Genomic DNA, 12,619 nt, shown 5'->3' with positions numbered 1-12,619 from the left:
GAAATTAACAGTCAATTGAGTTGAGAAACAGGCATGTGGACAAATTCAGAGCGCCAACGTTCACAGATGAGGCAGTAACGGATTGAAAATGGTCTACAGACTGCTGTTCTAAAGTTGTAGTTATGTTGCTTACCAATTGAGCTATTTATAAGCAGCTAAAAACTAACTTGCCTATTCCTCAGTTATCCAATACAATAATGATCTCAAACATACTAAACTTTTAGAATCAAAAACTCAAATGGATCAGCAGAAATTGGAATGAAGCATTAACTGTTAAATATTGTATTTTTTAGGATTCTCTTCAGAACAATTTCACATACATACAATACATAGTGATGTTAACATTTACTCTTTGACAAGCAAATTTTGGTATCTTATTTCCAATAACCTTTAAATATACATTGTGTTACACTCCTAATGTATGAATGACAATTTATTTAAATTTTAAACAGGGTGGTGCTCAGATCAGCTTGGCAAATGTGAACAGATGTGGAGAGTGGTCAACACACTGGTACAACCTCCTTAGTCTTCATTATCTGCAGGAACAAAGCATGAAGCACAGTGCACAAAATGAAGATGTTCTTCAGTCAGAAAGTAAACTCTCCACAACAGAGAAGAAGGTACTTCATTAATTTAAATCTTTGAAGACAAACCTAGCTGTAACGTTAATGCAGTGAATTTTCAAATAAGCATCAAATTTTGAATCTCATTTTCAATTATTGCACAATTCAGGTGTTTTCCAAAAGGAAGTTTTACCCGTTTCTGGCAGATAATCAATATGAGAGAGACAAAATGAAGAGAGATATTTTGACTGGATCTGAACCAATATTTAAACAAGTTCGTTTAACAAACAGTATAAATGGGGCTACTATTCATTCTTGTAAATCCTAATTTGGGCTCTAGCAGAATTGTAGATGCTGGGAAATCCAGTGGAAATCAGTTCCTTGGGATCCTGAGCCTCCTATCTGAAGCAGGCTGGAACTTCATTGAGCTATGGAATAGAAGATAGGGAAGAATGCTTTGCCATATTCCAGTTATTGGCATGCTGGTGACAGAGTCTCCATCAGGAAACCTGGTCAGGCAAGGCCTTGAAAAAGCTGCAGGTGGTGAGACATTTAGAAACCCCCACACATTTTAAAGGCAAGTAAATTGGACACTTGAAAGTATTTTGTTTTCCTCTTAGCTGTCAATTAGACTCTCTTGTACTGTCCAGCTGGACTAGTAATCCAGAGACCCAGGGTAATGCTCTGGGGAATCCCGCCATAACAGATGGTGGAATTTGAATCCAATAAAATCTGGAATTAAAAGTCTTATGATGACCATGAAACCATTGTCGATTGTTGTAAAAACCCATCTGGTTCACTAATGTCCTTGCCTGGTCTGGCCTACATGTGACTCCAGGTCCACAGCAATGTGGTTGACTCTGAAATGGCCTAGCAAGCCACTCAGTTGTATCAAACTGCTACAAAGAAATGAGACCGGAAACGGTAACGACAACAACATTCTTAGCAAAGTCCTCCATACTAACATCTGGGGGCTAGTGCCAAAATTGGGAGAGCTGTCTCGCAGACTAGTCAAGCAACAGCCTGATATAGCCATCCTCACGGAATCATATCTTATAGATAATGTCCCAGGCGCCACCATCCCTGGGTATGTCCCTGTCCACTAGAGAGGTGGTGGCACAGTGGGAGTTTCCCTGGGAGACCTCAACATCGACTCTTGACCCCAAGTCTCATGGAATCAGGTCAAACATGCGCAAAGAAACCTCCTACTGATTACCATGTACCACCCTCCCTCAGCTGATGAATCAGTACTCCTCCATGCTGAACACCACTTGGAGGAAGCACTGAGGGTGGAAAGGGTGCAGAATGTACTCTGGGTGGGGGACTTCAATGTCCATCACCAAGAGTGGCTCGCTAGCACTACTACTGACTGAGCTGTCCGAGTCCTAAAGAACATAGCTACCAGACTATGTCCGCGGCAGGTAGTGAGGGAACCAACAAGAGGGAAAAACATACTTGACCTCATCCCTACCAACCTGCCTGTCACAGATGCACCTGTCCATGACAGTATCGGTAGGAGACAAAATCCCACCTTCACATTGAGGACACCCTCCATCATGTTGTGTGGCACTACCACCGTGCTAAATGGGAACAGATCTAGCAACTCAAGACTGGGCATCCTTGAGGTGCTGTGGGCCATCAGCAGCAGCAGAGTTGTACTCGAACACAATCTGTAACCTCATGGCCCGGCATATCCCCCACTCTAACATTACCATCCAGTGAGGGGATCAACCCTGGTTCAATGAAGAGTGCAGGAGAGCATGTCAGGAGCAGCTCCAGGCATATCTAAAAATGAGGTGTCAACCTGGTGAAGCTATAACACAGGACTACTTGCATGCCAAACAGCATAAGCAGCAAGTGATACTCAGAGCTAAGTGATCCCACAACCAATGGATCAGTTCAGTTCAGATGAATGGTGGTGGACAATTAAACAGCTCACTGGAGGAGGAGGCTGCACAAATATCCCCATCCTCAATTATGGAGGAGCCCAGCACATCAGTGCAAAAGATAAGGCTGAAGGCAGAAGTGCCAAGTGGATGATCCATCTCTGCCTCCTCAGACAGATGCCAGTCTTCAGCCAATTCGATTCACTCCACATGATATCAAGAAATGGCTGAAGGCACTGGATACTGCAAAGGCTATGGGCCCAGACAATATTCCATTAATAGCACCGAAGATGTGCTCCAGAACTTGCTGCGCCTCTAGCCAAGTTGTTCCAGTGCAGCTACAACACTGGTATCTACCAGGCAATGTGGAAAATTGCCCAGGTATATCCTGTCCACAAAAAGCAGGACAAATCCAACCAGGCAGCAGATAAATGGAAACACCACCACCTGCAAGTTCCCCTTCAAGCCACTCATCATCCTGACTTGGAAATATATCGCCGTCCCTTCACTATCGCTGGGTCAAAATCCTGGAACTCCCTAACCGCACTGTGGGTGTACCTACACCACATGGACTGCAGCGGTTCAAGAAGGCAGCTCACCACCACCTTCTCAAGGGCAATTAGGGATGGGCAATGAATGTTGGCCCAGCCAGCGAAGCCCACACCCTGTGAGTGAATTAAAAAAAATCTTTCAAACTGATGTGCACAGAGGAAAATGGGACCATGGGAAGGTGTCATGTAAGCTAGATTGCCTGAGAGGCACTCAGGACTTTCCCATCCGCATCCAAAACTCTGCGGTGAGGCACAGCACTTTGACAGATATTATTGCTAAAGGCACCTTTACCAATGATGGCTGCACCACCAACTGATGCTGTCACCATGAGATGTGAATGCCTGTCTAATCTTTATGCTGGAAGATTCTTCAGAAGGATTCTAATCACAATATTGCTATGTTTCACTTGGTAGTGCATGAAAAATGGCATGCTGGGTTGCCAAGGGATCCACATGGGTATGACAGTTAAATTCTTCCTTCCTGGGTCTAGATCAATGTTTGTTCTGCTATGTGCAAGAAAACCAACAGCTACCATGCAGCCTACAGCTTGTGCATGTGTAAGACAGTAAATCAGCTTTAGCCTGATACTTCGCTGCACCATTTTTGCAGGCATGCTACTGCACTTATGAGATTGTACTGTGGAGTAGCACAGAAGAATACTCTCCTTGCTAGCATCTGATACAAGAGCCTCAACGTCAGCAACCATCAAAGAAGAGACAAAGTGCTGGACTGCACTGTAACTGCAGACTGATGCATGCACCCACAGGATCCTTTCCTTTCACTCTGAGTTGCTGCTACTTAATCCAATGCCTCTTCATCAATCGTAAAGGATGCTGATGAGTTGAAATGCTAATTAATGCTCTGAGCTTGCTAAATTGTGGTTTCTGCTCTGTGTGATATGCCCTTAAATTATCTCCAGTTGTTTAAATTTGTCCTGCTTTGACATTCTCTCTTCTACTAATGGGACAGGATTTCAGATGCCAGGTTGGGACCCTTGCTTTGCAAAGACTCTGGATCCTGACCCTACTCCGAAGGCAAAACCTATATCTGATGCAATTACAGGATGCAAATGTTTTAATTGGACAAGAGTTGCGTTTGCTGCCCAATTAGCCGTGGCGGATGCAGGAGGGAGGCAGGACTAGATTGGGAGCAAGCCTGATTTAAAGGGCTATTGAAAGCTGTTGCTGTGGCTTTCAGTGTCAAGATTATGGAGGCTGAGGCACAGAAGAGGGCCACAGCAGGCAGGGAGGCACCTGTGCCAGGGCATCCCTGCCCCTGGTTTTCGGATGAGTCCCTTCAGGTCAAACTAGAGGCCAATAACAGCCCACAGGACCATTCAGTACCCTACCAGCATTGCACCATGACCTTTTTCCCATGTTTTGGTCAGCACTGTATTCTCCCTCTCCAGTGTTCCTCTGTAATTTGCAGCTGCTGCCAAATTTGCATTCTTTCTGCTGCTGGTGCTGTGAGGGCCATCTCACATTCTAAGATGCTGGTGATTGCCATTCACCTCTTCCCGACGCCGATGAACACTCCCTGCATGGACACTGCCTCCTCCCTCATGGCATGTTGCTGATGGCATGACGATCCCGATTGAAGATCCGCCTCCAATGTGAGATGCCAGTGAGCTCGGTAAAGCCCCTAAGCTAATTTGAAACGTTGAGCAGGCTCCTTCCTCTGCCTCCCGTCGTCCTGAGTGAAAATCTGAGTGTGTTGTTCTTGTGGAAACCAGCATGCTGACCAGGCGGGCGGATGAGTTTCCACAGCTGCCTGCCCCCAATCCGTCCCGAGTCGCTTTTGAAAATCCAGCCCATGGTGACCCACTTGCATGGTTGCCCGATCTTTTTTGTTATTTGTTCATGGGATGTGACGTCGCTGGCTAGGCCAGCATTTATTGTCCATCCCTAACTCCCCTTGAGAAGGCAGTGGTGTGCTGTCTTCTTGAACTGTTGCAGTCCGTGTGTTGTGTGTTGCCCACAATGCTGTTAGGAAGGGAGTTCCAGGATTTTGACCTAGCAACAGTGAAGGAACGGCGATATAGTTCCAAGTCAGGATTGTGTGTGGCTTGGAGGGGAACTTGCAGGTAGTGGTGTTCCCATGCATCTGCTGCCCTTATCCTTCAGTTGTCAGAGGTCATGGGTTTGAAGGTGCTGTTGAAGAAGCCTTGGTGAGTTGTTGCCGTGCATCTTGTAGATGGTATGCACTGCTGCCACTGTGTGTTGGTGGAGGGAGTGAATGTTTAAGGTGGTAGATGGGGTGCCAGTCAAGTGGCTGCTTTGTCCTGGGTGGTGTCGAGCTTCTTGAGTGTTGTTGGAGCTGCATTCATCCAGGCTAGAGGAGAGTATTCCATCACATTCCTGACGTGCCTTGTAGATGGTAGAGAGCCTGTGGGGAGTCAGGAGGTGAGTGACTCTCCACAGAACTTGCAGCCTCTGACCTGTTCTTGTAGTAGTATTAAATTGCTAGTCAAGTTCAGTTTCTGGTCAATCGTAACCCCCTAGGATGTTGATAGTGGGGCTAATGCCATTAAATGTTATGGGGAGATGGTTACATTCCCTCTTTTTGGAGATGGCCATTGCCTGGCACTTGTGCGGCATGAATGTTACTTGCCCCTTATCAGCCCAAGCCCGAATGTTGTCCAAGACTTGCTGCATTTGGACATGGACTGCTTCAGTATTTGAGGAGTCGCAAATGGTGCTGAACATTGTGCGATCATCAGTGAACATCACTACTTCTGACCTTATGACACAAGGAAGGTCATTGAAGAAGCAGCTGAAGATGGTTGGACCTAGGACATTACCCTGAGGAACTCCTGCAGCGATGTCCTGGGGCTGAGATGAATGACCTCCACCAATCACAACCATCTTTCTTTGTGCTAGGTGTGATTTCAACTAGTGGAGTATTTTCCCCCTGGTCCCCATTGACTTAATTTTACTAGGGCTCCTTGATGTCACACTTGGTCAAATGTGGCCTTGATGTCAAGGGCAATCACTCTCACCTTACCCCTTGAGTACAGCTTTTTTGTCCATGTTTAAACCAAGGCTGTAATGAGGTCAGCAGCTGAGTGGACCTAGCAGAGCCCAAATTGAACGTCAGTGAGTAGGTTATCGCTGAATAAGTGCTGCTTCATAGCACTGTCGGCAACACTTTCCATCACTTTGCTGATCTGCTTGTAGGCTTCGATGTGTTCTGCTTAGAACTTGTCTTGAAGCATGAGAATTCAGTTTATGAATGATTCTCCTGCTCTTTCTGCAGCATCATTATAATTTGTATCCCCCCCATTTCTCCTATGATGAACATATAAGCTCATAGGATATTGATTACTGAGACAAATCAGAGGTAAAGAATAATAAATATGAATATTGTTACGATCCCAGCTGATAATACTGGAGAAATCAGATCCCAGAGTGAAACCTGGTTTGATAGATCTTAACTTTTTCTTTAGAAATCGTGGAGGAAAGTTACTGAACAAATTCACAGGAGCCTGTTGATGAACTTTTAACACAAAGAATAAACATTTCTTAAACAAAAAAAAACTATGTTACACCAGACAAAAAGGTTGGAAAGATATCAATAAAAGCACAAGAAAATGATTCAAACTCACACTATTCCTTTTACACCAGCAATATCTTTGCAGACACATATTCAGTACAGATAAACAATTTACAATACAAAAACAGAATTACCTGGAAAAACTCAGCAGGTCTGGCAGCATCGGCGGAGAAGAAGAGAGTTGACGTTTCGAGTCCTCATGTCCCTTCAATGAGGACTCGAAACGTCAACTCTCTTCTTCTCCGCCGATGCTGCCGGACCTGCTGAGTTTTTCCAGGTAATTCTGCTTTTGTTTTGGATTTCCAGCATCCGCAGTAGTTTTTTGTTTTTAAACAATTTACAATAACTATCTTATACTCAAACATTCAGGGTATGTATGAGGTACATGTGAAATAACAGACAAACTGTGGTCATACACACCACACTCCAAAGTAAATGACAAATGTAACCAAAGCAGATTCTATGAATTTCTCAACAACGCACCCAGATATTTCTCTCATTGTGAGCCAACTGGTCTGATGGAAACAAAGGTTTCCAATCTCCACATTTGAAGATCTTGCTTTGGAATTCTCTTAAGTTGCTCCCACTTGGACGGCTTCAACAATGGCCCACCTCACATGGTTTCAATCTCTCCTTCCGAGATTCCTTTCTCCTGGATCCCCGAGTACACTCAGGCTTCACCCTCCAAGCACAGTTTCAGATCTTAGGCCGTGCCAAGCAGAACACCACTGCTCCAAAAGGCCCAGAGTAAGGAGTCACCAACCTTCGGCAGGCTCTTTGGATCTTCAGAGCTTCTCTCAAGCCTGCTTTGCTTCAAGTCTGCTCCTCGCATCTGTCTCTTTAACTCGAAGTCAATTTCTTTGCCCCTTTCTTTTAACTCTACTTTTGGGACCTCTTTCTGACCCCTGTCTTTGTCCCTGCCTGGGACTTTCTTCTGGGACCTCTCCCTGTCCCTCTCCCCATGTCCTGTTCCCTCGGACACCATCTCTGGAATGGCGCTTCAATTCAGATCAATCTACCTGCTTTTCACACCATTTATTCTTCCTTTCTTCTGCGTGGGCATGGAGGGTTGGTTCCCAGCCTGGAGATGATAAAATAAACGAACTGCACATATGCGGCCATTTACCAGCTGGCGCACGCACAAAAAGGTCCAAGCCTTGCTGGGGACCAGAGTTCCCAGCCTCCGACTTTAAATCAAGGTAAGTATTTGCGTTTCATCACAATACATTATTTTTCTTTATTATGGACAACAAATTTTAAAATGATAGAGTTGCATAAAACATTAAGTAAAAGATTTTGTGCTCATGGCAAAGACATAAATTCTGTTCTGCAAGTCTGATGGATCTACTGCTGATGTTTTTCGTAGGATTGATGTATGTTCACAGGCCTGGGACTTTTAACTTTTGCAGTGTTGGAAAGAAGATTAGTCTGACTATCCACAATGCTACTGGAAGAAACTATTCTCATATAATTTTCAACTTGTGACTTTTTTTTATAGGATTCTGTGTCTGCACTCCTAGAGCAAACAGTTGCAGAACTGCAGGCAGTAGAGTGGAGACTAGAAGAAAACAGAAATGTGTTGACTCTAGGAGAAGAAAGGTACAGTATTATCACATTCTGCAACAAGTGTAGATGTTTACTGGCTTGTTTATTTTAAATACAGAACTTTTACATTTTTTAAACAATTTTTTTCTTGACAGTTTCCCCTTCCTGTTCTTAAGGCTCATGCTATTGAGGCATGATTCCAGAGGCACCAATTGCTTGCCAAGGCCTCTTGCAAATGATCATTATTCATTCAGTCTGAGTAGACTATTTGATTATCTTAGGATTGGCATGCACAATTTTAGCCGGATCTGTTGGAAAATGATCAAGAATGAAATCCTGCTTCATTTTTGTTTCTCTCACTTTTTCTTGACACTGCCACCTATCATGTACCATCCCCCCTCAGCTGATGAATCGGTACTCCATGTTGAACACCAGTTGGAGGGTGGCAAGGGCGCAGAATGTAGACTGGGTGGGGGACTTTAATGTCCATCACCAAGCAGTGCTCGGTAGCACCAGTACAGACTGAGCTGGCCGAGTCCTAAAGGACGTAGCTGCTAGACTGTGTCTGCAGCAGGTGGTGCGGGAACCAACAAGAGAGAAAAACATACTTGACCTCATCCTCACCATCCATGACAGTAAGGAGTGACCATCTTGTGGAGACAAAGTCTTACCTTAACATTGAGGATACCCTCCATCGTGTTGTGTGGCACTACCACCATGCTAAATGGGATAGATTCTGAACAGATCTAGCAACTGAAGACTGGGCAACCATGAGGCGCTGTGGGCTATCAGCAGCAGTATTGTAATCAACCACAATCTGTAACCTCATGGCCTGGCATTTACCCCACTCTACCATTACCACCAAGCCAGGGGATCAACCCTGGTTCAATGAAGAGTGCAGGAGTGCACCCCAGGACCTGTACCAGGTATACCTAAAAATGAGGTGCTAACCTGGTGAAGTTACAACACTTAGTTGCACACAATACTTGTGTGCAAACCAGCATAAGGAGCAAGTGATAGAGCTAAATGATTCCACAACCAACGGATCAGATCTAAACTCTGCAGTCTTGCCACGTCCTGTCATAAATGGTGGTGGACAATTAGCCAACTCACTGGAAGAGGAGATGCTCCACAAATATCCCCATCTTCAATGATGGAGGAGCCCAGTACATCAGTGCAAAAGATAAGGCTGAAGCAATTGCAATGATCTTCAGCTGGAAATGCCAAGTGGATGATCCATCTCCACCTCCTCTGGAGATCCCCAGCATCACAGATGCCAGTCTTCAGCCAATGCAATTCACTCCACTTAATATCAAGAAACGGCTGAAGGCACTGAATACTGCAGCGGCTATGGGCCCTGACAATACTCCGGCAATAATACTGAAGACTTGTGCTCCAGAACTTGCCGCACCTCTAGCTAAGCTGTTCCAGTATGTCTACCCGGCAATGTGGAAAATTGCCCAGGTATGTCCTGTACACAAAAAGTAGAACAAATCCAACCCGGCCAATTATTGTCTCTTCAGTCTACTCTCGATCATCAGTAAAGTGATGGAAGGGAACATCAATAGTGCTATTATGCAGCACTTGCTTAGCAATAACCTACTCACTGATTCTCAGTTTGGTTCTGTCATGATCACTCAGCTTCTGACTTCCTTACAGCTTTGGTTCAAACATGGACAAATGGGCAGAACTCCAGAGGTGAGGTGAGAGTGACTGCCCTTGACATTAAGGCAGCATTTGACCAAGTGTGGCATCAAGGAGCCCGAGCAAAACTGGAGTAAATGGGAATTGGGGGAAAGCTCTCTGCTGGTTGAAGTCATACCCAGCACAAAGGAAGATGGCTGTGATTGTTGGAGGTCAATCATCTCAGTTCCAGTGCATCACTGCAGGAGTTCCTCAGTGTACTGTCCAAGGCCTAACCATCTTCAGCTGCTTCATCAATGACCTTCCTTCCATCATAAGGTCAGAAGTGGGGATGTTTGCTGATGATTGAACAATGTTCAGCACCATTCGCGACTCCTCAGATACTGAAGCAGTCTTTTTCCAAATGCAGCAAGACCTGGACTAGATCCAGATTGGGCTGACAAGTGGCAAGTAACATTCATGCCACATAAGTGCCAGGCATTGACCATCTCCAACGAGAGAGAATCTAACCATCGCCTCTTGACATTCAATAGCATTACCATTGCTGAATTCCCCGCTATCAACAACCTGGGGTTTACAATTGATCAGAAACTGAACTGGACTAGCGATATAAATGTTGTGGCTACAAGAGCAGGTCAGAGGCTTGGAATCCTGTGGCGAGAAACTCACCGCTTGACTCCTCAAAGCCTGTCCACCATCCACAAGGCACAAGCCAGGAGCGTGATGGAATACTCTCCACTTGCTAGGATGAGTGCAGCTCCAACAATCAAGAAGCTTGACACCATCCGGGACTAAGCAGCCCACTTGACTGGCACCCCTTCCAGTAACATTCACTGCCTCCACCACCGACGCACAGTGGCAGCAGTGTGTACCATCTACAAGATGCACTGAAAAACTCACCAAGGTTCCTTAGGCAGCACCTTCCAAACCCATGACCGCTACCATCTAGAAGGACAAGGGCAGCAGATACGTGGAAGTGCAACCACCTGGAAGTTCCCCTCCAAGCCAGTCACCATCCTGACTTGGAAAGATATCGTCGTTCCTTTACACTGGGTCAAAATCCTGGAACTCCTTCCCTAACATACGAGCGAGGAGCAGGCATAGGCAATTCAGCCCTTTGAATCTGCTCCAACATTCAATAAAATCATGGGTGACCTGATAGTAACCTCAAATCTGCATCCCGCCTACCCCTGATAACTTAGCACCCCTTGCATACCAAGAACCTATCCACCTCTGCCTTAAAAATATTCAAAGTCTCTGCTTCCACCGCCTTTACAGGAAGAGAGTTCCAAAGACTCATGACCCTCAGAGAAAAAATTTTGCCTTATCTCTGTTTTAAATGGGTGACACCTTATTTTTGAACAGTGACCCCCTAGCTCTAGATTGTCCCACAAGAGGAAACATTCTCACCACATCCACCCTGTCCCACAAGAGGAAACATTCTCGCCACATCCACCCTATCAAGACCCCTCAGGATCTAACCGCATTGTGGGTGTATCTACACTACAGGGACAGCAGCGGTTCAAGGAGGCGGCTCATCACCATCTTGTCAAGGGTAATTATGAATGGGCAATAAATGCTGGCCTAGCCAACGACACCCACATCCTACAAATGAATTAAAACAAAAATTCTGATATGAGCTAGAAGCTAGATTCCTAATGTCAGAGATCTAAGTTAAGAGAAAATCGTCTAGAAGCTTAGGCTGGGATTTTCTGGTCTCACCTGTGGTGGCAGAAATTATCGTGGGCGGGACAGCAAATTTGATGGACCAGCCAAAGATGTGTTGTCTTCTGGTGGGAATGCCGTGGAACCGGAAAATCCGAGCCTAAGACTTTTGTGCCTTGATAGGAGCACTGGACATGAAGGTATACAAAATAATGATAAAATAAGGTGCATCTCAAATTACGTAACAAGAGTAGGTCAAGGGGGTATGTGTTTAAACTAGTTAAAGGAAGACTTAGAACTGATAAAAAATTCTTTGCCCTGTAGGGCTGACTCGATGGTTGGGTATTTTGGGTGTTCAGCAGTGCTCACATGGACATGTGACTCACTCCATAGTGCTTGATTTTCCAGCCAGTTAATTAAATGGAATTCCTATGCTTGGAATCAGCCCAAATAGTTATTAAGTGGCTGAGATGTCAAACTGTGGTTCAGTCTGCCCTATCAGGTGGACATAAAAGATAGCACAGCACTATTTTGCAGATGAGCAGGGGTTTCCTCCAAGGTTTCCTGGGCAATATTTATCCCTCCAACAACATCAATAAAACAGATTTATCTCATCAGGGCCAAGGAGAGAAATCATGGGCCCCGGTGCATTTCCTGTTTCCAGGCCACTTATTCTCCTCTTGCTTTTAACACCCCCTTTGATCATGCATGCAATTTTTTCCCTTTCAAGATTTGCCAATCAATCCACCAAGAAATCACACAGGTTCTAGTTAAATTATATCTTCCATTGTTGCCATCTGTTTACAAACATTGTCTGGTACGTACGCAGCATTAATTTTAAGACTAGTAATGATATAATGCAGTGTTAATTTGTGTGCTGATGATGATGCTGATCCTAATATGACTATAAAACAAACCAGAGGGTACAAATTTTATTTTAACAGCATTGTGCAATATTTTTAATTTGAGAGGAAAATATCTCAGTCATTTATAACTATGCAGATGATAACAATGATTTTGGTGACTGCCTCATTAACATAATCTGAACATTGCACCATATGGATATGGTTACAGTAAATTCATATTTGGGGGGAAGATTCAATACTTGCAATCCAGATTGCAAGAAAGCTTTGTTTCAATGTCAGCCTTACCGGTCTGAGGTTCTCACTTCTCAGTCTGCACAACGACAAGAACTCTGTTTAGGACAACGAG

The 12,619-nt window shown here is 44.8% G+C and overlaps 1 protein-coding gene across 1 annotated transcript in view; it reads left to right on the top strand.

Annotated features, from left to right (window-relative positions):
• The window catches only part of wwc1 (WW and C2 domain containing 1), a 161,430-nt gene that overhangs the window by 106,561 nt on the left and 42,250 nt on the right, over window positions 1-12,619 (top strand). Inside the window, exons 16-17 of the mRNA XM_078551048.1 lie at window positions 453-620; window positions 8,052-8,152. Coding sequence (XP_078407174.1) covers window positions 453-620; window positions 8,052-8,152 — 269 coding nt within the window. The remainder of the gene's footprint in view (window positions 1-452; window positions 621-8,051; window positions 8,153-12,619) is intronic.

This window comes from Cetorhinus maximus, chromosome 10 (assembly GCF_964194155.1).
Source record: "Cetorhinus maximus chromosome 10, sCetMax3.hap1.1, whole genome shotgun sequence".
Classification (NCBI taxonomy): domain Eukaryota; kingdom Metazoa; phylum Chordata; class Chondrichthyes; order Lamniformes; family Cetorhinidae; genus Cetorhinus; species Cetorhinus maximus.
Note: the sequence above shows the minus strand (reverse complement) of the source record. Positions and strands in the feature narration are given on the sequence as shown.